This window comes from Zea mays, chromosome 2 (assembly GCF_902167145.1).
Source record: "Zea mays cultivar B73 chromosome 2, Zm-B73-REFERENCE-NAM-5.0, whole genome shotgun sequence".
Taxonomy (NCBI): Eukaryota; Viridiplantae; Streptophyta; class Magnoliopsida; order Poales; family Poaceae; genus Zea; species Zea mays.
This window is the reverse complement of record NC_050097.1, coordinates 37,223,712-37,249,148: the sequence shown is the minus strand read 5'-3', so window position 1 is coordinate 37,249,148 and position 25,437 is coordinate 37,223,712. Positions and strand designations below refer to the sequence as shown.

At 45.3% G+C, this 25,437-nt stretch overlaps 1 protein-coding gene and 1 pseudogene across 1 annotated transcript; one reads left to right on the top strand and one right to left on the bottom strand.

Annotated features, from left to right (window-relative positions):
• The first annotated feature begins 5,567 nt into the window (after positions 1-5,567).
• LOC100283892 (uncharacterized) lies at positions 5,568-6,865 on the top strand. Its single transcript, XM_008669831.3, has 2 exons — positions 5,568-5,601; positions 5,754-6,865. Exons 1-2 carry the CDS (start codon positions 5,568-5,570, stop codon positions 6,437-6,439), a joined length of 720 nt encoding a protein of 239 aa, XP_008668053.1. The 3' UTR covers positions 6,440-6,865.
• A 4,999-nt stretch (positions 6,866-11,864) lies between these two features.
• LOC103648554 (serine/threonine-protein kinase STY13-like) overlaps positions 11,865-25,437 on the bottom strand; it is a 34,393-nt pseudogene continuing 20,820 nt past the window's right edge.

Sequence of the window (25,437 nt, the reverse complement as noted above, 5' to 3'; positions counted from 1 at the left end):
CGCCTTCTGGCGCTGCTCTGACTTCTGCGCGAACTGTAGCGCACTGTTCACCTTTTGCAGACGACCATTGGCGCTGTAGCCGTTGCTCCGCGTGGCACAACGGACAGTCCGGTGGCACACCTGACAGTCCGGTGAATTATAGCGGAGTGGATTTTCTAGAAACCCGAAGCTGAGCAGTTCAGAGTTGATCTCCCTGGTGCACCGGACACTGTCCGGTGGCACACCGGACAGTCCGGTGCGCCAGACCAAGGCAACCTTCGGTTTCTTTTGCTCCTTTCTTTTTGAACCCTATCTTGAACTTTTTATTGGTTTGTGTTGAACCTTTGGCATCTGTAGAACTTATAATCTAGAGCAAACTAGTTAGTCCAATTATTTGTGTTTGGCAATTAACAACCAAAAAATCATTTAGGAAAAGGTTTGACCTATTTTCCTTTCACCTACCTAGCACCCAACCCCGCCCGTGCAGCTACTAACTCCCGTGCTGACACCCTGGGTGGCCCTCGACTGGTTCTCCCGCCCCAGGCGCCCACCTCGGCGCGTGCCCTGTGGGCCCTACGCCCAACGCGGACCCCCAGCGCCCGTATGGCCCGTTACTGCGCCTACCTAGCTCCCGACCCTGCCCGCGCAGCTATTATACCGCGCAAAAAATAGTACAAAGAAGCACTCGAACCCACGTCCCTGCTCCAGAAATTTGATACTAACCAACAGACCACACATATATTAGTGTTTAGAAATACACAATAATTATATTTGAATAAATAACTTAAAACATATTTATATGATATATAACAACCGTACTTTGCTAATTTCTACTAATAAGCCCAGCATTCTACTCCGCCGCCCCTACAACTGCAACTAACTGTGCGGGGAATCCAACCGCGGGGCTCACCTTGTAACGATCTAACCAACCGACTTATCAGCAGCTCAGGATCCTCCCTACAAATAAATACCAGTGCCACCTCGCCAATTAATTTGGTCAGCCTTCCACTTTCAAACGATCTCAACACAATCCAAAGAACGACGTGGGAGAGCGAGCGATAGAGCCAGAACAAGAGCAAGAGAGGAGCGATCGATCGAGAGGAGAAGACGAAAGAGTCACGGGAGCGAAGGACCGATGGCCGACCCAAGCTACTTGAAGAATGGACAACAGCGCACTCATCTATTACATTTCACTGAAGCCTTTATAGGCCAATGTTTACAGTAGGACGATGACTGAGCTACTAACCGCGATGCCTTGCATGCAGCCTTAAGAATCGGTCATCGCATAAGAATCGGTCAGCTACAGTTACAAGAAGATATACTCCAATAGCCCCCCTCAGCCTGTACCATCCTTGATGTTCAGGCTGTCTCTAAATTCCTGGAATAAAATGCACGGCAATCCTTTTGTAAATATGTCTGCATATTGGGAGGCAGACGGTACGTGAAGAACCTTAACTTCGCCGAGAGCAACCTTGTCCCGAACAAAATGAAGATCAATCTCAATATGTTTAGTTCTCTGGTGTTGGACTGGATTTGTAGATAGATACTGAGCACTGACATTGTCACAGAATACAACTGTTGCTTGAGTTAGAGGTCTGCGCAATTCCTGCAGAAGAAGGCGAAGCCAGCAGGCTTCAGACACAGCGTTGGCCACTCCCCGGTATTCTGCCTCTGCACTTGAACGAGACACTGTAGGTTGGCGTTTGCTGGACCATGACACAAGGTTGCCGCCATAGAATACACAATAACCTGAGGTAGATCTTCTTGTGTCAGGGCATCCGGCCCAATCCGCATCTGAGTAAGCAATAAGGTGGTGGCCAGAGGACTTATGAAGATGCAGACCATGATTGATGGTACCAGAGATGTACCGAAGCACCCTTTTCAGAATTTGCATATGTGTCGTGCGTGGGGAATGCATGAATAAGCAGGCCTGTTGAACAGCATATGTGATGTCCGGTCTGGTGAGAGTGAGGTATTGCAACGCTCCAGCCAATCTACGGTATTCAGTAGGGTCATCAACCGGATCACCAGTAGTTGAAGAAAGTTTGGACTTGGTGTCTATGGGAGTAGAAACCGGATTGCAGTGAGCCATGCCTGCCTGCTGAAGGATATCCTTTGCATATTGAGTCTGGCTGAGAAAAAGTCCAGTTCGAGTCTGGTGGACCTGGATGCCAAGGAAGTGGCGTAATGGACCTAAATCGGTCATAGAGAATTCTCGGCAAAGACTAAGAATAATGGAAGATAGAAACTGGTTACTGTTAGCCGTGAGTATTATGTCATCCACATAAAGAAGGAGATATGCAGTGTTTGTAGACGTGTGAAGAATAAACAAAGATGTATCAGCCTTGGAAGCCTGGAAACCAAGAGACCGGATGTATGAAGTAAAGCGAAGAAACCAATTACGAGGTGCTTGTTTGAGACCATAAAGAGATTTGACTAGTTTGCACACATGATGTGGTTTAGATGGATCAACAAAGCCTGAAGGCTGAACACAGTAAACAGTTTCAGAGAGATTGCCATGTAGGAAGGCATTTTTTACATCTAACTGGTGAATAGGCCAAGAATGTGATGTCGCAATACTCAGTACCGTGCGAATAGTAGGTGGTTTGATGACTGGACTGAATGTTTCTTCATAATCGACACCATATTCCTGATTAAAACCACGAACCACCCATCTTGCCTTGTAGCGTGCCAGTGAGCCATCGGGGTTGTACTTGTGACGAAAAATCCATTTGCCAGTAATAATATTTGCACCTGCAGGTTTAGGAACTAAGCACCAAGTATTGTTAGACATCAGAGCATTATATTCTTCGTGCATGGCCTGGCGCCAATGGGGATCAGTTAAGGCAGAACGATATGTTTTTGGAATGGAAGAGATTGTGGACAGAAGATTCGTGAAGACTTTAGGCTTAAAAATTCCAGATTTGCCTCGGGTCTGCATGTGATGACGAGTGATGTCCGGTGATGCGTAACGGAAGACTGGAGCTGACGGGAGCGTGCTGGTAGAGGCATGTGGAGAAGTACGTGGCGTGGAAATAGGGGCCCTAGTGGAATCAGGTTGCAGCGGTGGACATGAAGTGGTATGTGACGTTGAAGCTGAATTGGAGGGAAGTAGCACCACGGGAGGCCCTGGAACGAGAACTGAGGGAGAGTTGTTGGGATCTGTTGTGGGTGTGGTCAGAAGTGGCTGCTGTGTGCGAAATGGGAAAGTATCCTCGTCAAAATTAACATGGCGAGAAATGATAATTTTGTTTGTGTTAAGATTTAAGCAACGATAACCCTTGTGATCTGCAGGATAACCAAGAAACACACAAGGAGCAGAACGATGGGATAATTTATGTGGCATGGTGGCGGAAAGATTAGGATAACAAAGACATCCAAACACGCGAAGATGAGAATAGTCCGGTGATTGACCAAAAAGAATTTGGTAAGGAGTGTTAAAATTTATAGATTTAGATGGACGTCGATTGAGAAGGTACGTGGCCGTATGGAGAGCTTCAACCCAATATGAAGGGGGCAGATCGGCCTGGAAGAGTAATGTACGTAGAATATCATTAATTGTGCGAATAGATCGTTCGGCCTTGCCATTTTGAGCTGAAGTGTAGGGGCAAGAAAGACGATATGTGGTGCCATTTTTAGAGAGAAAGGAACGAAGAGTTTTATTGTCAAATTCAGTGCCATTGTCGCACTGAACAGATTGAATCCGAAGATGAAACTGTGTTTGAGTGAAAGCATAGAAATTCATAAGAATAGAAGGGACATCAGATTTATGGCGCATCGGAAACGTCCAGATATAATGAGTAAAATCGTCGAGAATAACAAGATAATATTTGTAGCCCGTAAAACTTGAGACTGGGGAGGTCCAAAGGTCACAATGTATTATTTGGAATGGAAAATAGGTTGGCGTCTGCGAATTATAGAATGGTAAGCGAACATGACGCCCTTTCTGGCATGCATCACAAACATGTGTGCGATTATTAGAAATAGAAAATTGCGATAAAATGTGATCAAGACTATTGTGTCCCATATGGCCAAGACGTCTGTGCCACAAGGTCGATGGTGTAGAGGTGTGGAGCGCCATTGGAGCCTGAATAGACGAACTGGACTGGAACGGGTAGAGGTCACCACGGCTACTGCACCTCATGATCTCGGCTCGGCTGCGAAGATCCTTGATGGAAAAACCAAACTGGTCAAACTCGACAGTGCAAGAATTGTCAGCAGTAAATTTGCGTACAGAGATCAGATTTTTGATGAGGTGGGGAGTATGAAGAACAGATGAAAGATGAAAGGAGCGGTGGGGAGTACGAAGGGTAGTATTGCCACTGCCTAAAATTGGAAGAGCAGAACCATTTCCAACCAGGATGCATGAAGAATTATGCAATGATGAGGAACAATAATTGGGCATGGTACCTGGATCACTTGTCATATGAGCGCTTGCACTGGTGTCCATAAACCAGTCAGATTGGGCAGGCTGCTGAGGCTGAGAAGCCGCATGAAGAGCGTGAATAAGTGCCGTCGTGTCGAAAGATGGCGACGTGGCTGGTGACATCTGCGTGGTCGGAGTGGCAAATGGTGTTGCCAGAGGTGGGGAGATGGCGGCGTTGTACGCATGAGCAGCAACAGGAGGTCGCGGTCCCAGAACACCAGGGCCTGTAGTCCCCGTCCAGGGTGCACGCCAGGCAGATCCAGACATGAGCCAGGCGTGCAGCTGCTGCAGAAGAGCAGCTGGGCTGAGTTGGGGAGGACGGGGGTTGAATCCATAGCGGCCCCCACGACCTCGACCGCGGCCGTTCCAGCGGCCACCGCCACCACGGCCACGACCACGAGAGGCAAATGGAGAACGGTCGCCGTCTGGACGAGTTGACGGAGAGTTGGTGAAGCCGCCACTGTTGTCTGTGGTTGTGGTCGCCGTGAGGGCTGATTCGTTGCCCGATGCTTTGGAGGACCCAAGCGTGTTCTCGGCGACGATGAGATGATCTCGCGCCTCCATGAAGGTGGGGAAGGAAGGCATCGCCGGGAGCATCTGCTTGAGGACATGAAATTTAGGGTGCAAGCCTCGGATCAGTTGATGTACCAGCGCGCGATCGTCGATAGGCCGATCGCAATCGGCAAGAGCATCGGCGAGGGTCTTGAGACGATGACAGAATGCAGCGGCACTCAGATCGCCTTGCTCCAGATTGTGAAGGTCTTGTTCAAGTTGGACAGCGCGACTGTCTTTGTTGCCGAGGAAGAAGTTCGCGATCTTGGACCAGACCTGATGAGCTGTGCCGTCGTCGTCATCCATCACCATGTCGAGGAGGTCATCAGCGAGCGTGGCATGGAGCCACATGAGGACAGTGAGATCCTCTTGAATCCAGGCAGCATCGTCCGGACGTGGTGGCGTGCCGTCGACATGGTGACGAAGATGGAAGCGGCCTAGAACGACGTGGAACAGACGTCGCCAGCGCCGGTAGGCTGTGGAGACCATGTCGAGGCGGATTGGAACAAGACTAGTGATGTTTACTGACTGGGCTGCGCTGACGAGGGATGAAATGAGTGCACCGGATTGGGGAGTAGCAGAGGGGTCAGGCTGTAGAACGCCGGACGCCATGGGAGGGTGGGTGGGGAAGAAGAAGAGAAATAGTGTTTAATTGTGGATGAAGTTGAACCTAGCTCTGATACCATGAAGAATGGACAACAGCGCACTCATCTATTACATTTCACTGAAGCCTTTATAGGCCAATGTTTACAGTAGGACGATGACTGAGCTACTAACCGCGATGCCTTGCATGCAGCCTTAAGAATCGGTCATCGCATAAGAATCGGTCAGCTACAGTTACAAGAAGATATACTCCAATACTACTATTGGGAAAACATCGAAAGCCCCGTCGTGCTCGTCGCCACCTTTGCCGCCGCCATCTTCATGTGCGCGTGCCTCGCCTTCATTTTCGTGTGCATCATGGAATGGTGGCAATCGCCACGGATGCGCCTCTTCAGGCTCGGCGGCGTCACCACCCTGAGGCGGAACCTGGACTACCCCTGCACCCTGTGCCAAAACAGCATGGAGGCCGGCGAGAAGGTCCGCACGCTCTCCTGCAACCACGTGTTCCACTGCGGCGGTAGCGACAAGTGCGAGGGCATCGACCACTGCCTTCGCACTGGACCGGTGGAGCCCTGTCCGACCTGTGACCGGGTTCCTCATCCCGTGCCGTGGAAGCGGACACCGCCACCGTCGCCACTACCTATACCTTCGCAGGGAGCATCGGCTGCAGCGCTACCACGTTTGCGGCTCATCCCGTTGTCGACGCGGGATTTGGACGAGGCGCTGCTGCGTTGGGAGCACAACCAGAAACGAGCGGAAGCGTCGTCATCAGCATCGCTGCATCGGCGCCACCCGCGGACATCGACGTCGGACAAGGAGGAGGTGTTGCCGCTTCCCGCGGACGACGAGATACTACCTGAGGCGCCGTCATCGCAGTAGACACGCGTGCGTGATCAAGCCTGGATGGGACGGTGTTGACACAGCACGTCCTGTGTGCGGCGATCTCGAACTGGGTCAGTTCGGGGAGATGTTCTTCTAGGATTCTTTCGTCATTTTGTTTTCTGCTTCGTTGAAACTGATCGAGGGTAGTGCGTCTTTCTGATGGTCAGAGACTTTGTTTCCGCTTTTGCTTCCTTCGAACTCATCGAGCTTAGCTGCGTTCCTGCTCTTTTGTTAGGACTTCAGAGTTGAGTCCACGCCTTAAAGAACCAAATGTCTGAATGCCAAGGAACGATGACTTGTTAGTTCTTACATCAGCTATAATGTTCCGACAAAAGCATGAATAGATGCTTGGTTTTCATTGCTCTTATACTCTGTCTCCATGTGAGAATGATTTCAGTATGAACTGTTGGCAGCATGGTTTGCTAATTTCTTGCTTGACATCAGTTACTTCATATGCTTTCCAAAACCTTGTTGGTTATGATTCATAGTTCGCTGCTTGTTTGCTTTATATCGCGTTTATTTCGTTCTTGCTATTGCGGGTATTGTACCTTAATGAATATATGATAATTGAAGATCATTATACTGCATAGCCCTCTACTCTTCAGTTTTTTCACTGTATGCAACGCCTCATCAGTTTGAGACACGAATTTCAGGACGATATGAGCAGGTTTTGATTTATAACCCGGATCTGCTTGTGATATCTTGTGTGTGATGCCATGATTATACCTACATATTGTTCCTAATTTCCTGTTGCCATTTTGTTTTTTTTTTCAGTTTCTTGTGTAGGAATAGTAGAGGCAGAAAATCTTAGTTCTGCCAGGTTCTGTGCTTGTCCATCTGTTCCTCCACAATTGTTTCGTTAGTTGACGAAGTTTGTCATATACTGTTAGTAATAGACATAATCAGTTCGTTTCAAGGGAAATTTGGAGCGCAATAATTTCCGGTGACAATAGTGTAACTATCTCTAGTGATGTTTTTTTTTGGTTCAGCCTGGCTTGATATTTCAGGCCCTGTTTGTACCCTCGAGATTATATAATCTAGTTTAAATAAGTTGAGAGGTAAACAAACAACATAGATTATTAGGTGGATTATATAATCTAGATGTCTAGAATATGATAATCCATAAGAAGGTCTTTAAATGCTTATATAATCTACTATCCAGTTGCCCGTGCTTTGCTACGATTTTTATATATCATATAAATAGGTACTGAGATATTTATTTAAATATAATAATTATTTATTTCTAAACACTAAGGTACATATGGTCTGGTGATTAGCTCCAAACTTTTTGAGCAGGGGGCGTGGGTTTCAAGTGCTCGCTCTGCACAATTTTTTTATATACTTATTATTTATTTCTAAACATTAAGGTATGTGTGGTTTGGTTTTAGCTGCACGGGCGGGGTCGGGTTCTGGGTAGGTGTAGTAGTTGGCTGCGCGGGCGCTAGGGTCCACAGGGTAGTAGCTGAGAGAGCACTAGACGTGGGGCCCACAGAGCAAGGCCCCCGAGGAAGGGCACATGGTGCGAGTCCAGAGTGTCGGCGCGGAGGGTAAAGCTGTGGTAGCACCAGGTGTCCACATTAGATTCTTAATATAGAGTATAGACTAGGTATATGCCCGTGCGTTGCAATAGGTCACTTGTGCACGCATAGGTCTTGTTTAATGATGTTATCAACCAATAGGTGACACGTATGCATAGGTCATTGTTTAGTGATGTTATCAACCGAACTCTACACGTCGGATCGGCAGGCTAGGGAGGTGGAATCGGGAGGCGGGCTCGAGGGAGGGGCGTCGGGTGTGTGCGGCCGCGAATCGCGTCGGGAGGCAGGCTCGGGGGTGGCAGGTGGCTGGAGGTCATGGCATGCGGAGCGCGACACGGTTGGAGTGAAAGGCGGGGAAGAGGTGGAGGAGGCCGGGCGTGGACGGTTATTTCAAAGTGTTGGGTCTACCTGTCGGTGATAGGAGAGGCAGAACTAGAAAAGGTCAGGATATCCCTTACCTTCTTCATTGTAGTATAGTTAAGTGCCCGTACATTGTTAGGGACATACATAGACCTTGTTTAAATAAGATAGTTATTTAAATATTTATTTAAACACGTTCCGACAAAATTTGCGAATAAAGTTTGTTTGGTGTTTATACCTTCCCTCATGACCTTCTAGACTACTTTCTTCATCGAGATAAGTAGAGGACATGTCCTATTTGAACATGAATAAATCCTATAATTTAGTTACCAACTATGTTTCTATATGTGACTGAAACGTTGTGGGTTCGACAACATTGTACAAGCTTGACTATATTGGGCACCAACTATATATGAAGCTAGTTTATCCTTCTGTACAGCTTTGCATTCACAAGCTACATATGCCTGACAGAACCACGGAGCAAAAAAAAAGGAAGAAAGCCGTCGATTTTCTCGAAAGCATGCAATCACTACAGTAAAACGATACAAGTCCGACGGCTCCATTATGTCCGACGGCTGCCTAGGAGACCGTCGGACATAAGCTTATGTTCGACGGCCGCTAGCAGCCATCGGATATAAGGGAGAATATCCGAGGGCTGGGAGGCGGACCGTCGGACATAAGCTTATGTCCGACGGCTGTCCGATAAGCCGTCGGACATAAGCTTATGTCCGACGGTTTCCTAGTTGGCCGTCGGAAGTAATGGATTTTAACCGACCCCCGCGCCCACGTCGGTTTCATTTCTCTCTGTCTCTCCCGCTCGCCGCTGTCGCATGCGTAGCCGCCGCCGTCGCCGCCTAGCCCACGCCGCCGCCACCATCGCCGAGGAGCCGCCACCGTCGACCAGCACCGCCCAAGCCTCTCCCGGGGACCTCCAGCCCCGTCCCGACGCCCAGCCCGCACCCGACCGGCAACTCCACCGCCGCCCAAGCGACACCACCGCGTCGACCGGTAACTCCACCGCCGCCCAAGCGACACCGGAGCCGCCCCGACGCTGCCCGCGGCCGCCGGAGCCTCTGCCCCCGTCCTCGACGCCACCGGCGCCCGCCCCGACCCCGCCGGCGTCCGCTAATCGTCCGGCAAAGTAAGGAATTTTATAATGTTTAGTATAATTTTGTATATGCATATATTGTTTGATAGCAATGTTTAGTTTTGTTATGTCCGACGGCTTAATTTAATTATGCAATTAAATTAGCTTGTTTTAATTTATTTATTAGTGGCTATATAATTTAAACTTTTAATTTCCGAGGGTAATTATTAAGCCCTCGGAAATAAGGTTGTTTTATTTGATTTAGTGTCCCGTGAAATGATTTTTTGTAGTGCTATTGTATTAGTTTGGTTAATTAGTGACTATTGTATTAGTGTGGTCAATTAGTAATCATAACTAATTAAGTTAACGAAACCTAGGCGTCACCCGTTTCGGCCCAACACACCTTACAAGCGACGCATGTGAGGTATGTTGGGCCGGAATTGTCCCTTTATTGGACAGCCTCGGGGTGACCGACAGAGTCCGTGTTTATGACAAAGGCATGTGCTCCTGCTTAGTTTCGGCAGCATAACCTCTCTGTTCTCTAATTGCACCATTTTTAGGCGTGCGATTGGAGAACAACGGGGTTATGCTGCCGAAATTTCGCACGACCACATGTCTTGTCATAAACACGGCCTCGTCGGTCACTCCTGGGTGGGTTTAGGACCTATCCTTTCCTACAGATGTAGGGGCGTGATTTCTTCGTAAAAACGGATGGCCCGTGCATTACTTATCTAATTAAGTTAACGTCTCGTATCTAGTATGGAAGAGAATCGTTGATGGATGTATGAAGGTTGGAAGAAAAGAGGTGCTCTATCAAGTGAGTGGGTGGCCAAGACTGATGCTTTTCTCGACCATGCTTTTGCTCGGTCAGAGACTGGAACCGATGTTAGGTGCCCTTGTAGCAAGTGTCGAAACATTAATTTCCTTGACAGGAGGACTATGTCGATACATATTTGCAAGAACGGTTATATGCCAGGCTATGAGGTGTGGGTGCACCACGGTGAGGACCCACCTCCTCGTATTGTATCGGAAGTTCAGTCACATGAAGAGGAGGACTACGATAGGATGGAAGAGATGCTTGACGATGTACGCCATGAGTTTCTAACCGTCGATTCGGAGAACCCCGGTCAACCCACCGAGTTTGAGGATCCAGCTACACCTGAGGTTCAGAAGTTCTTCGAGCTCCTTAAAGCTGCCGAAGAGCCATTGCATGAGCACACAAAAGTGACCGTCCTTGTATTTGTGACTCGACTTATGGCTATTAAGTCTAAGTTTGCATTCTCAAACAACTGTTACAAGGAACTTTTGAACTTGATCAGTGATGTACTTCCGAAGAATCACAAGATGCCAAAGGACATGTATCAGTCTAAAAAGCTGTTATCTGGCCCAACAAGCGGGCGTGCCGATGCCGACATATGGGATGCCGCCTCCGGACTTTGCACTGCCAATGCCAATGTTGGCGCATCCACCTCCGCCTCCGCCTCCGTCACAATTCCCTATGGTATGTACACATATGCGTGTGTGACATGTTCATAGATGTCTTATGTGTTTAAATGAACAACTGAGTGGTTACTATTTCATGTGCTTGTGTTATAGGGATTTCAGACACCACCCGCTTCAGTTGCCGCATCTGGAGATGGGTCTGGTCAAGACGACACAACACATTCGTGGGTCAACAACCTTTTCAACACGCAGAGTCCAGCCGGAGGAGGTGGCTACTCGAACCATCCAGACGATGGATATGATTGATGTGTCGTGATGTTTATTTATGAAACACTTTGCAACTCTTGTTTGTGAGACACAATTTCAGTTTGCAACAACCGTAGAACCTATATGTTGATGTTAAATTTGTGAATGTTAATATTTATGTGAGAATATTTGTGATTGTGAATACTTATTAGAATGTGTATATTTGTGATTGTGAATGTGAATGTGTATATGTGCATGAATCTGTTTTTGTTTTGTAAATGTCAGATTTTAAAAAACAGAATTTTGTGTAAATTCTGTAATTTGTTATGTCCGACGGCCTAGTGGTAGCCGTCGGACATAACCATGCCTTATGTCCGACGGCATTAAATACCGTCGGACATAAGGGATGCTTATGTCCGACGGCCTAGCTACGGGCCGTCAGACTTAATCCTGTGGGGCCCACAGGCTGACCGGTAAAACGGTTGGGATTTATTATTTCCGACGGGCACACGCAGCCGTCGGAGATAGCTTATGTCCGACGGCTGCCGTCGGACATTGCACTATTTCCGACGAATTATCTCCGACGGCTTAAAGCCGTCGGAGATAAGGCATTGCCGTCGAAGATAAGCTATTTCCAACGGTTTAATTCTTATGTCCGACGGTTTTGGCCGTCGGACGTTGTTCCGTTTACTGTAGTGAATAACCAGCATCTTATCTTCTAGTTATATGCCAACTTGTGAACTTGAATTCACTGCGACGAGAGGCAGCCCTGCGTTTGGTCCTTGGGGATCATGCCACCACCCTTGACATGTCGATCGCCTCCACCATGGACACCACTTCTAGCATCTCGGGACGCTTGTCTGGGTTCGCGTCCTAGCATCGCTTCATCACGTTTGCTAGCGAGCTCGGACAACGGCGTGATATCTCAGGCCTCAAGTTATGTACAAAATTTTCATTTCACCTCAGGTTTTCAGTGACAAACATGGTGGCAAGGAACAGGACAAAAGCATGTATTTATTTTCACCTGGCAAACAATGGCAGAGGTGACTTCAGAAAAGCTGAGATCAGGGTGCGGCATGTCACAGTAGTATATCTTTCATAGGTAGAGATCCCAAAGTTGTACACGTGACACTTCCTATTGTAAGTGTGGCCATTGAGGACCTACATGTTGGATCTTTTATGGGCTTGGCCCATTTATTGAATAAACTCTATGGTGTGTAATGGTGGAGAATACTAATAGTACCATATTGGAAGTCCAAGGGTCTTTTGGCTTGACTTATATGGTGGGAAGTATTCTACCTAACTTGAGAACTCAAGAAATGGACAAGGGCGTGCCACACACGCGCGTGCGCATCGCCGCCGCTGCCGGCCGGGCTCGGGCCGGGCGTGGCGTGGCGTGGTTGTGTTAATTTTTAGCACTCACTAACCGCGTAAACCTTTTAGTTGCATGTCTCTTCGTCAGCTGCATGCGAGACTCTTGTCCTTCAGCTGTCTGTCCCTTGGCGTGCAGCATGCGACCCTTCTCCTTCAGCTTCCAGAACCCCTGGCACTTGGTACATGAGAACAGAACCATTTCAGAGTCACAGCCCAGCCGCAAGTGAGAGTATTCCCATCTTGTGACTCTGCGCGCACAGAGAAGCGAGAGGGCAGGTGCCTCCGAAGCCCTTGTCGTTCGAGACCTTGCACGGGGGATCGACAATTAGGTTTTTGGGGAGCGTCTACGCGACTGCCCAAAACATCTTCTTCCTGGCGACATGACAAGAGAAGCTGGACAAGGATCTGGATCATCAGAGCGCATGGGAGGGTATGATCAGTTTATTTCCTTATTGTTTTACGTTTTACAGATTATATATGTTTCATATATTCATCTGTGTTGTTTTATATGTAGCTATGATTTTATCTTATCTGTTCTGTCTTATTATAATATGATAGATCTGTCTGTTTTAATTTTACAGTCATGCTATTTATGTTTCTATCTGTTTATTTTCAATTGTTCAGTCAATTTATATGTTTATCGTATTTATATGATTTATATGATTCATATGCTTTGTGTTCTCATGATCCATATTGTTATGGATATATTTGAGATCATGATTTCTATGGTTAATTATCTTTTATATGTCATCATCATAATGTTAATTTATGGAATTAAAATGATACGAAAAATGCCTATAATTCTAACAATCCAAAAACCTAATGTTAGGCATTTTTTCTGTCAGAGGTTTTGCTGCTGTGCTAAAGCCTGATCATTTTGATGGTAAAAACTTCTTGATTTGGAAAGCCAAAATGGAATTGTGGCTTACTGCAATGTCTTGTTTTCATGCCGCTGAGGGCAAGCCTATCAACTTACCTCCTGAGGATGAGGCTAAGTTTAAGGCTGAAGACAACCTCTTTCGAGGAGCAGTAATTAGTGCACTGGATACTAAATTCCAGAAAAGCTATATCATCCTTCCTACAGGGAAAGAGCTGTGGGATGCACTTGTTGGAAGGTTTGGAGTAACTGACACTGGTAGCGAGCTGTATCTCATGGAGCAGCTGTATGACTACAAGATGGTTGAGAACCGATCTGTAGTGGAACAGGCTCATGAGTTTCAGGCACTAGCTAAGGAACTCGAACTTTTTCCTTGTCCTTTGCCTGACAAGTTTGTGGCTGGCGATATAATCGCCAAGTTGCCACCTTATTGGAAGGACTTTGCTACCTCTCTCAAACATAAGAGACAAGAGTTCAATGTGGAAGAGCTCATTGGCACTCTTGATGTTGAGGAAAGGGCTAGAACAAAGGACAGTGAAAAAGGTGTTGAGACCTCTACTTCTAATGTGGTGCAGAAGAGAAACTTCCGCAAGTTTAACAAGAAGAAAAACCAGAATAAACAAGAGAACGCAAATAAACCTGTTCAAACAGCACAATTTAAAAAGAAGAACAACAACAACAAGGGAAAGGGAGGATGCTTTGTCTGTGGCAGTGATCAACATTAGGCAAGAGAGTGCCCTGATCGCAAGTTCACACAGGACAAGAAACTAGCTAATGTTGTAACCACTGAAACTGGAGATGGAACATCTGGGTATGGTAATTCTTTACCATTTGTTCTTTCAGTTTGTAATTCACCTGAGTGGTGGATGGATAGTGGTGCAAACATTCATGTGTGTGCTGATGCCTCTATGTTCTCCTCCTACCAGGTCGGGAGATTTGGCGCCTTGTTAATGGGAAATGGGTCGCGTGCTCATGTTCTTGGTGTTGGTACGGTCGTTCTGAAGTTTACTTCGGGAAAGATGGTGCCATTGAAGAGCGTGCAACATGTGCCCTCTATCAAGAAGAATCTCGTTAGCGCTTCTATGCTATGTCAAGATGGATACAAAGTTGTTCTTGAGTCAAATAAATATGTTGTGTCGAAACATGGTACTTTTGTTGGTAAAGAATATGACTGCGGAGGCTTGTTCCGTTTATCCCTGCATGATGTGTGTAATAAAATGGTGAATTCTATTCATTTTTCTGATGAGTCAGATTTATGGCATTCACGTTTTTGTCATGCAAGCTTTGGCTGTCTTATGTGGTTAGCAAATCTAAATCTAATTCCTAAATTTAACTTGGTCAAAAAGTCTAAGTGCCATGTGTGTGTTGAATCAAAACAACCTCGCAAGCCTCACAAGGCTGCTGAGGCGAGGAATTTGGCACCTCTAGAACTTGTTCATTCTGATCTATGCGAGAGGAATGGAATTTTGACCAAAGGTGGTAAAATATACTTTCTCACTTTTATAGATGACTCCACTAGATTTTGCTATGTGTATCTCTTAAAAACAAAAGATGAAGTGTTCAATTATTTTAAGACTTATAAAGCTGAAGTTGAGAACCAACTTGAGAGGAAAATAAAACGTTTAAGGTCCGATCGAGGTGGAGAATATTTCTCTAATGTGTTTGATGAGTTTTGTGTGGAACATGGTATTATTCATGAGAGGACACCGCCATTCTCACCACAATCCAATGGGATTGCTGAAAGGAAAAACCGCACTCTAACAGATTTGGTGAATGCCATGTTGAGTACAGCGGGATTATCCAAGGCATGGTGGGGTGAGGCGATTTTGACAGCATGTCATGTCCTGAATAGAGTTCCAAAAAAGAACAAAGAGATCACACCATTTGAGGAATGGGAAAAGAGAAGATTAAATCTCTCATATTTGCGCACTTGGGGTTGCTTGGCTAAAGTGAATGTGTCAATCAACAAAAAGCGTAAACTTGGGCCTAAAACTATTGATTGTATATTCCTTGGGTACTCCTTTCACAGCACTGGGTATAGGTTCTTAATTATAAAATCTGATGTGCCTGATATGTATGTTGATACTATCATGGAATCAAGAGATGCAACATTTTTTGAGAATGAGTTTCCCATGAAGAATACACCTAGTGATACAAGTCATGAGACTATAATTCCCCATGAGCACGAACTGTCGATTCCTATAGATCATGCTGAGGATTCTCACGTGCACATCCCTAAGGAGGATGACACTATAGTCACTCGAAAGAGCAAGAGACAGAGGGTTGCAAAATCCTTTGGTAATGACTTTATAGTGTACCTTGTGGAAGACACACCAACTACCATTAGTGAGGCATATTCCTCTCCTGATGCTGACTTATGGAAGGAAGCAGTAAGGAGTGAGATGTAATCTATTATGTCTAATGGAACTTGGGAGGTCGTTGACCGTCCTTATGGTTGTCAACCTATAGGTTGCAAATGGATCTTCAAGAAAAAGCTTAAGCCTGATGGTACAATTAAGAGGTACAAGGCAAGGCTTGTGGCCAAAGGATATACCCAAAAAGAGGGTGAAGATTTCTTTGATACCTACTCACCAGTGGCTCGATTGACTACAATTCGCACATTAATAGCCGTGGCAGCCTCTTATGGTCTTATCATTCATCAGATGGATGTTAAGGCAGCTTTCCTAAATGGAGAGTTGGATGAGGAGATCTACATGGATCAGCCAGAAGGGTTCATTGCGGATGGTCAAGAGAACAAGGTGTGCAGGTTGATAAAATCATTGTATGGCCTAAAACAAGCACCTAAGCAATGGCATGAAAAGTTTGATAATACTCTTACAACTGCTGGTTTTGCTGTAAATGAATCTGACACGTGTGTATACTACTGGTATGGTGGGGGTGAGTCTGTTATGCTGTGCCTTTATGTTGATGACATCTTGATCTTTAGATCAAATCTCAATGTGATTGAGGAAGTTAAAAATCTTCTATCGAGAAATTTCAAAATGAAAGATTTGGGAGAAGCTGATATCATTCTAAACATCAAGCTTGTTAGAGAAGCTAATGATGGGGTAATTTTGTTACAATCCCATTATGTGGAAAAGGTATTAAGTCGCTTTGGTTTTAGTGAATGTGATCCTGGTCCAACACCTTATGACCCTAGTGTGCTATTGAGAAAGAATCGGAGAATAGCAAGGGATCAATTGACATACTCCCAGATCATTGGCTCGCTCATGTACCTTGCAAGTGCAACAAGGCCACACATTTCTTATGCTGTGAGTAAGCTAAGTCGGTTTGTGTCGAAACCAGGAGATGATCACTGGCGTGCTCTTGAGAGAGTGTTGCGGTATTTGAAAGGTACTATGACATACGATATTCATTACAAACCCTAGAGTTTGGTGGGGATTGTTGGATCTTTTATGGGCTTGGCCCATTTATTGAATAAACTCTATGGTGTGTAATGGTGAAGCATACCAATAGTACCATATTGGAAGTCCAAGGGTCTTTGGCTTGACTTATATGGTGGGAATTATTCCACCTAACTTGAGAAGTCAAGAAATGGACAAGGGCGTGCCACGCGCGCGCGCCGCCGCCGGCGGCGGCCGGGCCGGGCTCGGGCCGGGCGTGGCGTGGCGTGGCAGGCAGGCAGGCAGGCAGGCGAGCGGGCGTGGTGTGGTTGTGTTAATTTTTAGCACTCACTAACCGCGTAAACCTTTCAGTTGCCTGTCTCTTCGTCAGCTGCATGCGAGACTATTGTCCTTCAGCTGCCTGACCTTTGGCGTGCAGTATGCGACCCTTCTCCTTCAGCTTCCCTCTGCGAGAGGTTAAGTAGAGGAGAACCCCTGGCACTTGGTACATGAGAACAGAACCATTTTAGAGTCACAGCCCAGCCGCAAGTGAGAGTATTCCCATCTCGTGACTCTGCGCGCACAGAGAAGCGAGAGGGCAGGTGCCTCCGAAACCCTTGCCGTTCGAGACCTTGCACGGGGGATCGACAATTAGATTTTTGGGGAGCGTCTACGCGACTGCCCAAAACATCTTCTTCCTGGCGACATGACAAGGAAAACTGGACAAGGATCTGGATCATCAGAGCGCATGGGAGGGTATGATCAGTTTATTTCCTTACTGTTTTACGTTTTACAGATTATATATGTTTCATATATTCATCTGTGTTGTTTTATATGTAGCTATGATTTTATCTTATCTGTTCTGTCTTATTATAATATGATAGATCTGTCTGTTTTAATTTTACAGTCATGTTATTTATGTTTCTATCTGTTTATTTTCAATTGTTCAGTCAGTTTATATGTTTATCGTATTTATATGATTTATATGATTCATATGCTTTGTGTTCTCATGATCCATATTGTTATGGATATATTTGAGATCATGATTTTTATGGTTAATTATCTTTTATATGTCATCATCATAATGTTAATTTATAGAATTAAAATGATACGGAAAATGCCTATAATTCTAACACTACATGCATACGCCAATGTAACCCACAGGCATAGGTACACTCCTTCAAAAAACATGAAATAAAAATGCAATTGTAGATAAAGGATCCTGAGTTTCAGATCAATTGAAAATCCTGCTACCTTGCAAATGATGCATCGGTGTGAAAACAATGGATAACGCAGCTTCGAGAAGAGAATAGCAAAATCGTTGACCAAATTACTGAAGAGAATAGAGGCCACACAATCTGTGTGGTTTTTAAGATACTTCAGCTGTACCATGCAGGCATGTTTCCATCTTATACGTAAGTATTTTCCTTGCAAATACCTATTGATATAAATAAAATGCTTCTCCAGGTGTGCAGTTTAGGATTTAGGAACGGACGGATGGTTAAAACGAAATACCTTAGGAGCCATGTAACCAAGCATCCCTGTTTCACCGCTCATATCGCTAGGATTTGAAGCCTCAACTCGAGCAACACCAAAATCAGCAACTTTTACAGTTCTCATTTTGTCCAGAAGCATATTTTTAGTCTTGACATCACGATGCACAATCTTCTTTGAAGTGGGGATAGCATAATCTATTGAAACAACATATATCACAATTATATCTTCCATGAAAAGAGTGAAGATGCATAACCGCAAAATTCCAGGCAAAGATCAAGAAAGAAAAGCGATCAATTGCATTTTTACTCAGTGGAGTACAACTTATATGGCTGATGTGGGTGACATTTTTACGATGTATCCATTTTCCAAATACCTGATATCGAAAATCTTGAAGTATGTGTGGTGTGCAAAAGTGAAAGAGAATGGCTTCACAACCACGACAATCATTTTTATGATAGAAAATTCCAGAGATTGTATTGAGAATGGACCAAATCATTTCCAAGAATATAAAGGTACCTGCAATATGCATGACCCATGATGAACTTGACCAAAGATGCAGACTGATAAGCAGAATCGATGCTTTGTTTTATGAAAACCAACATCTTCGAGGGTTGCTTGCAGATAGGATGAAGGACATTAAGGCATTATCATCTCAGCTATCTAAAGCCAGTACAGAACTGTCTCTTCAGTTGTTGTCTGAACAAGAGCTCTTGAGATAAAAAACCTTAAAAAAACATTGAGTGGATCCAACAGGAAGAATATGATTTAAAGTACTATAATAGTATAGTGTAAGGGAATTCATATTTTCAGTGTTACACCATTGCCAAACTGCTAGCTATTTACGTAAGCTTCATTAAGAGGAGCTACAAGGTCCAATGATTTCTTACCTTACTACACAGGATCACAAATAAGAGATCAGCGGGCTTGCAGATCTAGAGGTAACCAACAAGAGGGGTTCCAATCATACCAGTAACACCATTGCAGACACCATGGATGTGGTGATGCGGTTGCAGAAAACAAGGGAAAGTAGGTATATTAGTTGCATTTTAGGCATAATATTAGTGTATGCATTATTAGGTTCGCAGTTATTAATTTTTAAAAGGGAAATGTGCCCTTGGCCAATTTCTATAATGTTCTGGTGATTAAGTGCCCAACACATTTAATTAAGTTATAATGTGCCAAATAAAGTGAGAAGTACAAATCAAGGAAAAATGTATGTTTATAGACTTGGTGAATTGTTTTGTGTACTAACATGGTTATCCAAGTGCTAGAAACAGTGACTAAAGAAGAAGAAAGGAAAAAGCTTGGGTCTATGCAGCCAATCCTCAGCTAGGTCTGGCACACCGGACTGTCCGGTGGTGCACCGGACAATGTCCGGTGTGCCACGCTGGTCCGCGTGAAAAGGCTGCTCTCGGGACTTGACGGCGGCGTACGACTATAATTCACCGGACTATCCGATGGTGCACCGGACTGTCCGGTGAGTCATCCGCGGTGAACTCGTCGCTCTCGGGAAAAGCAAAGGGGCGACGTGGCTATAATTCACCGGACTGTCCGGTGAGCCAACGGTCGCCAGCGCGAACGGTCGACCGCGCAATCTTCGCGCGACACGTGGACTACTCCAACGGTCGGCTGGTGCACCGGACAGTGTCTGGTGCGCCAACCAGCCCAGAGGAGCAACAGTTGGATATGCCAAATTTGGAAGGAGAACGCGCACCGGACCGTCTATAGGACCTGTCTGGTGGGGCACCGGACTGTCCGGTGCGCCACTCGACAGAAGGCAAGGATAGCCTTCCATGTTGACCTCCAACGGCTCCTAGTTGCCTTGGGGCTATAAAAGGGACCTCTAGGCGCATGGAGGAGTCACCCAAGCATTCTCTAAGTATTCTAAAGCATCCAGACTCCGCTCCCGCGCATTCGCTTCATTGTGTTAGTGATTTGAGCTCCATTTCAGTTGCGAACTCCGTGTGTTGTGTTTCGAGCTCAAATCGTGACTTGTGTGCGTGGTTGTGCTGCGAATTTGAGTCTTGTGTGGGTTTCTCTTCCCAACCTTACTTCGTGCTTTCTTTGTGATCAATATTGTAAGGGCGAGAGGCTCCAACTTGTGAAGATTCCTCGCAAACAGGAAAATACTCTAAGGAAAATACCGGGGTATTCAAGTTGATCATCGGTTCACTTGAAAGGGGTTGAGTGCAACCCTCGTACATTGGGACGCCACAACGTGGAAGTAGGCAAGTGTTACTTGGCCGAACCACGGGATAAAAATCGCGTGTCTTGCGTTGATCTCTCTGTGATTGTTTGTGTTCACGAGAACTCGCTTCAAGCTACTTAGCCATATTAACACTCATAACTAAGTTTTGTGGCTATTATTGTTTGATTTTTACAGGATCACCTATTCACCCCCCCTCTAGGTGCTCTCAATTGGTATTGGAGTCGTACTCTTCATCTAAGGGACTAACCGCCCGAAGAGATGGATCCTAAGGGAAAGGGGATGATGGTCAACGACAAGGAAAAGGAGTCCGTCCTCAACGAGCCAAGAGACGACAAGCCTACTAACTCAGGCTCGAGTCAAAAGAAGAGAGAAGGGAAGAAGAAGAGGCGCATCAAGAAGATCATCTACTACGACAGCGATGCCTCGTCTTCTTCACCACACGACGACGACGACGACTCTTCAAAAAGGAAAACGGTCAATCAAAACTATTCATTTGATTACTCCCATATTCCATTTAATTCAAATGCTCATTTGCTATCAATTCCACTTGGGAAACCTCCACACTTTGATGGAGAAGACTACTCTTTCTGGAGTCATAAAATGCGTAGTCATTTATTTTCTTTCCATCCTAGTATCTGGGAGATTGTTGAAAACGGAATGCATTTTGATAGTACTGACACCCGTTTTCATAAATGAGCAAATACATAAAAATGCACAAGCTACTACTGTCTTGCTAGCTTCACTGTGCAGGGATGAATATAATAAGGTGAGTAGCTTGGACAACGCCAAGCAAATCTGGGACACCCTCAAGATATCTCATGAGGGAAACGACGCCACCATGATCACCAAAATGGAGTTGGTGGAAGGCGAGCTGGGTAGATTTGCGATGATCAGGGGAGAGGAGCCAACGCAAACCTACAATAGGCTCAAGACCCTGGTCAACAAAATACGAAGCTACGGAAGCACAAGATGGACGGATCATGATGTCGTTCGACTCATGCTCAGGTCATTTACTTTAATTGACCCCCATCTTGTAAATCTTATTCGTGAAAACCCCAGGTACACAAAGATGATGCCCGAGGAGATACTCGGAAAATTTGTAAGCGGGCGCATGATGGTTAAGGAGGCAAGATATGTAGATGACGCATTAAACGGCCCTCTGCCTGTCTACGAGCCACAACCCGTTGCGCTCAAGGCAACTAGCAGCAAGGAGGCACTACCAAGCAAGGTAGCTCAAGTGGAGGCTGCCGGCCTCAACGAATATGAGATGGCGCTTATCATCAAGCGTTTCAAGACCGCACTTAAAGGACGCAAGGAGTACCCCAATAAGAACAAAACAAGGGGAAAGCGCTCGTGCTTCAAATGCGGTAAGACTGGTCACTTTATTGCAAATTGTCCCGATAATGATAGTGACCAGAGACAAGAAAAGAACGGGAAGAAGGAGAAAAAGAAGAACTATAGGAAGGCAAAGGGTGAGGCGCACCTTGGAAAGGAATGGAACTCGGACTGCTCCTCTTCTGACTCCGACGACGAAGGACTCGCTGCTTCAGTCTTCAAAAAATCCTCCCTCTTCCCCAACGAACGCCATACATGTCTTATGGCCAAGGAGAAAAAGGTACGTGTTCGGGACACTCCCAAGTATACTTCTTCTAGTGATGAAGAGTCATCTGATGATGAAGTAGATTATACTAATTTATTTAAGGGTTTAGATAGAGCTAAAGTAGATAAAATCAATGAGTTAATTGATGCTCTAAATGAAAAAGATAGATTGCTAGAAAAGCAAGATGACATTTTATATGAGGAACATGACAAATTTGTTAGTGTTCAAAAGTCTCTTGCCTTAGAACTTAAAAGAAATGAAATGTTGTCCTCTGAGTTGTCTGCCTGTCAGGAATCTATCTCTAGTCTAAAGAATTTGAATGTTGAATTAACTGCTAAACTAGAGGAAGCTAATGTAACAAAATCATGTATAGAGCATGTTGTTATTTGTAATAAATGCAAGGATTTTGATATTGATGCTTGTGATGAACATCTTGCGTCCATTACTAAATTAAATGATGAGGTGACAAGTCTTAATGCTCAACTTAAGACTTGCAAGATTGATTTTGATAAATTAAAGTTTGCTAGGGATGCCTACACTATTGGTAGACACCCCTCAATTAAGGATGGACTTGGTTTTCGAAGGGAAACCAAGAACTTAACAAGCCAAAAGGCTCCGATTCTCACCAAGGAGAAAGGGAAGGCCCCCATGGCTAGTAGTCCTCAAAGAAACCATGCTTTATTAATAATAGGAAAATTGCTAGTCATCCTCATCATAATAAGAGTCATGTTCATGTTGCTTATAATGATTCACATGCTATGTTTGCCTCTAGCTCTACTTTTGTGCATGGTGGAAATAGGCCTAGGAAAAATCATGTTGTGCATCATGTGCCTAGGAAAATATGCAATGAATCTACTACTATTTTCCATGCTTGCAACACTTCTTTTGTTCTTTCATGTAAGAATGCAAAAGTAGTTGCTAGGAAGTTGGGATCTAAATGCAAGGGAGACAAAACTTGCATTTGGGTTCCAAAAGTTATTGTGACTAACCTTGTAGGACCCAACAAGAGTTGGGTACCTAAAACCCAAGCTTAAATTCCTTGCAGGTTTATGCATCCGGGGGCTCAAACTGGATAATCGACAGCGGATGCACAAACCACATGACGGGGGAGAAGAAGATGTTCACCTCCTACGTCAAGAACAAGGATTCCAAGGATATGATCATATTTGGAGATGGGAACCAAGGCAAGGTAAATGGCTTGGGCAAGATAGCCATCACCAACGAGCACTCCATATCGAATGTATTTCTAGTAGAGTCGCTTGGTTACAACCTTCTGTCTGTAAGTCAATTGTGTCACATGGGTTACAATTGTCTTTTTACAAACGTTGATGTATTTGTCTTTAGAAGGAGTGATGGTTCACTAGCTTTTAAGGGTGTATTAGACGGCAAACTCTACTTAGTTGATTTTTCGAAAGAGGAGGCCGATCTAGATGCATGCTTAATAGCTAAGACTAGTATGGGCTGGCTGTGGCATCGCCGTCTAGCACATGTTGGGATGAAGAACCTTCATAAACTTCTAAAGGGAGAACATGTGTTAGGACTAACCAATGTTTGTTTCGAGAAAGATAGGCCTTGTGCAGCATGTCAGGCAGGAAAACAGGTGGGAAGCACTCATCATAGCTAGAATGTGATGACAACATCAAGACCACTGGTGCTTCTTCACATGGACCTCTTTGGACCCGTTGCCTACCTTAGCATCGGGAGAAGTAAGTATGGTCTTGTAATTGTTGATGATTTTTCCCGCTTCACTTGTGTGTTCTTTTTGCAGGATAAATCAAAAACCCAAGGGACCCTAAAGCGCTTTCTAAGGAGGGCTCAAAACAAATTTGAGCTAAAGGTGAAAAAGATAAGAAGCGACAACGGGTCCGAGTTCAAGAATCTGCAAGTGGAGGAGCATCTTGAGGAAGAAGGCATCAAGCACGAGTTCTCCGCTCCCTACACACCACAGCAAAACGGTGTGGTAGAGAGGAAGAACAGAACGCTTATCGACATGGCGAGAATGATGCTTGGAGAATTCAAGACGCCCGAGCGGTTTTGGTCGGAAGCTGTGAGCACAGCTTGCCACGCCATAAACCGGCTCTATCTACATCGCCTTCTCAAGAAGACCTCGTATGAACTCCTTACCGGTAACAAACCCAACGTTTCTTACTTTCGTGTATTTGGGAGCAAATTTTACATTCTGGTGAAGAAAGGTAGACATTCTAAATTTGCTCCCAAGGCAGTAGAAGGGTTTTTAATAGGGTATGACTCAAATACAAAGGCGTATAGAGTCTTCAACAAATCATCGGGTTTGGTTGAAGTCTCTAGCGACGTTGTATTTGATGAAACTAATGGCTCTCCAAGAGAGCAAGTTGATCTTGATGACATAGATGAAGATGATGTTCCAACGGCCGCAATGCGCACGATGGCGATTGGTGATGTGCGACCACAGGAACAATAAGAGCAAGATCAGCCATCTTCCTCCACAATGGTGCATCCTCCAACACAAGATGATGGACAGGTACCTCAAGAAGAGGAGCGTGATCAAGGGGGAGCACAAGAAGAACAAGTTATGGAGGAAGAAGCACCACAGGTCCCTCCAACTCAAGTCCGAGCAACGATCCAACGACATCACCCCGTTGACCAGATTATGGGTGACATAAGCAAGGGAGTAACTACTTGCTCAAGATTAGCTAACTTTTGTGAGCATTACTCATTTGTCTCTTCTATTGAGCCTTTCAGGGTAGAAGAGGCCTTGCAGGATCCAGATTGGGTGTTGGCTATGTAGGAAGAGCTCAACAACTTCAAGAGAAATGAAGTTTGGAGTCTGGTGCCACATCCAAAGCAAAATGTTGTGGGAACCAAGTGGGTGTTCCACAACAAGCAAGATGAGCACGGGGTGGTGACAAGAAACAAGGCTCGACTTGTGGCAAAAGGTTATGCCCAAGTCGCAGGTTTGGATTTCGAGGAGACTTTTGCTCCTGTGGCTAGGCTAGAGTCTATTCGAATTCTATTAGCCTATGTCGCTCACCACTCCTTCAGGCTATTTCAAATGGATGTGAAAAGCGCTTTCCTCAATGGGCCAATAAAGGAGGAGGTATACATGGAACAACCCCCTGGCTTTGAGGATGACAGGTACCCCGACCATGTGTTCAAACTCTCTAAGGCGCTCTATGGACTTAAGCAAGCCCCAAGAGCATGGTATGAATGCCTTAGAGATTTCTTAATTGCTAATGCTTTCAAGGTTGGGAAAGCCGATCCCACTCTTTTTACTAAGACTTGTGATGGTGATCTTTTTGTGTGCCAAATTTATGTCGATGACATAATATTTGGTTCTACTAACGAAAAGTATTGTGAGGAGTTTAGCAGGGTGATGACTCAAAAGTTCGAAATGTCGATGATGGGCGAGTTGACCTACTTTCTTGGGTTCCAAGTGAAGAA

Coding starts and splice junctions, on each gene's coding strand:
- LOC100283892 (XM_008669831.3), top strand. CDS start 5,568: ATGGGAGGGTGGGTGGGGAAGAAGAAGAGAAATA. Junction 5,602..5,753: donor GGGGAAGAAGAAGAGAAATA/GTGTTTAATTGT, acceptor CCTTGCATGCAG/CCTTAAGAATCGGTCATCGC.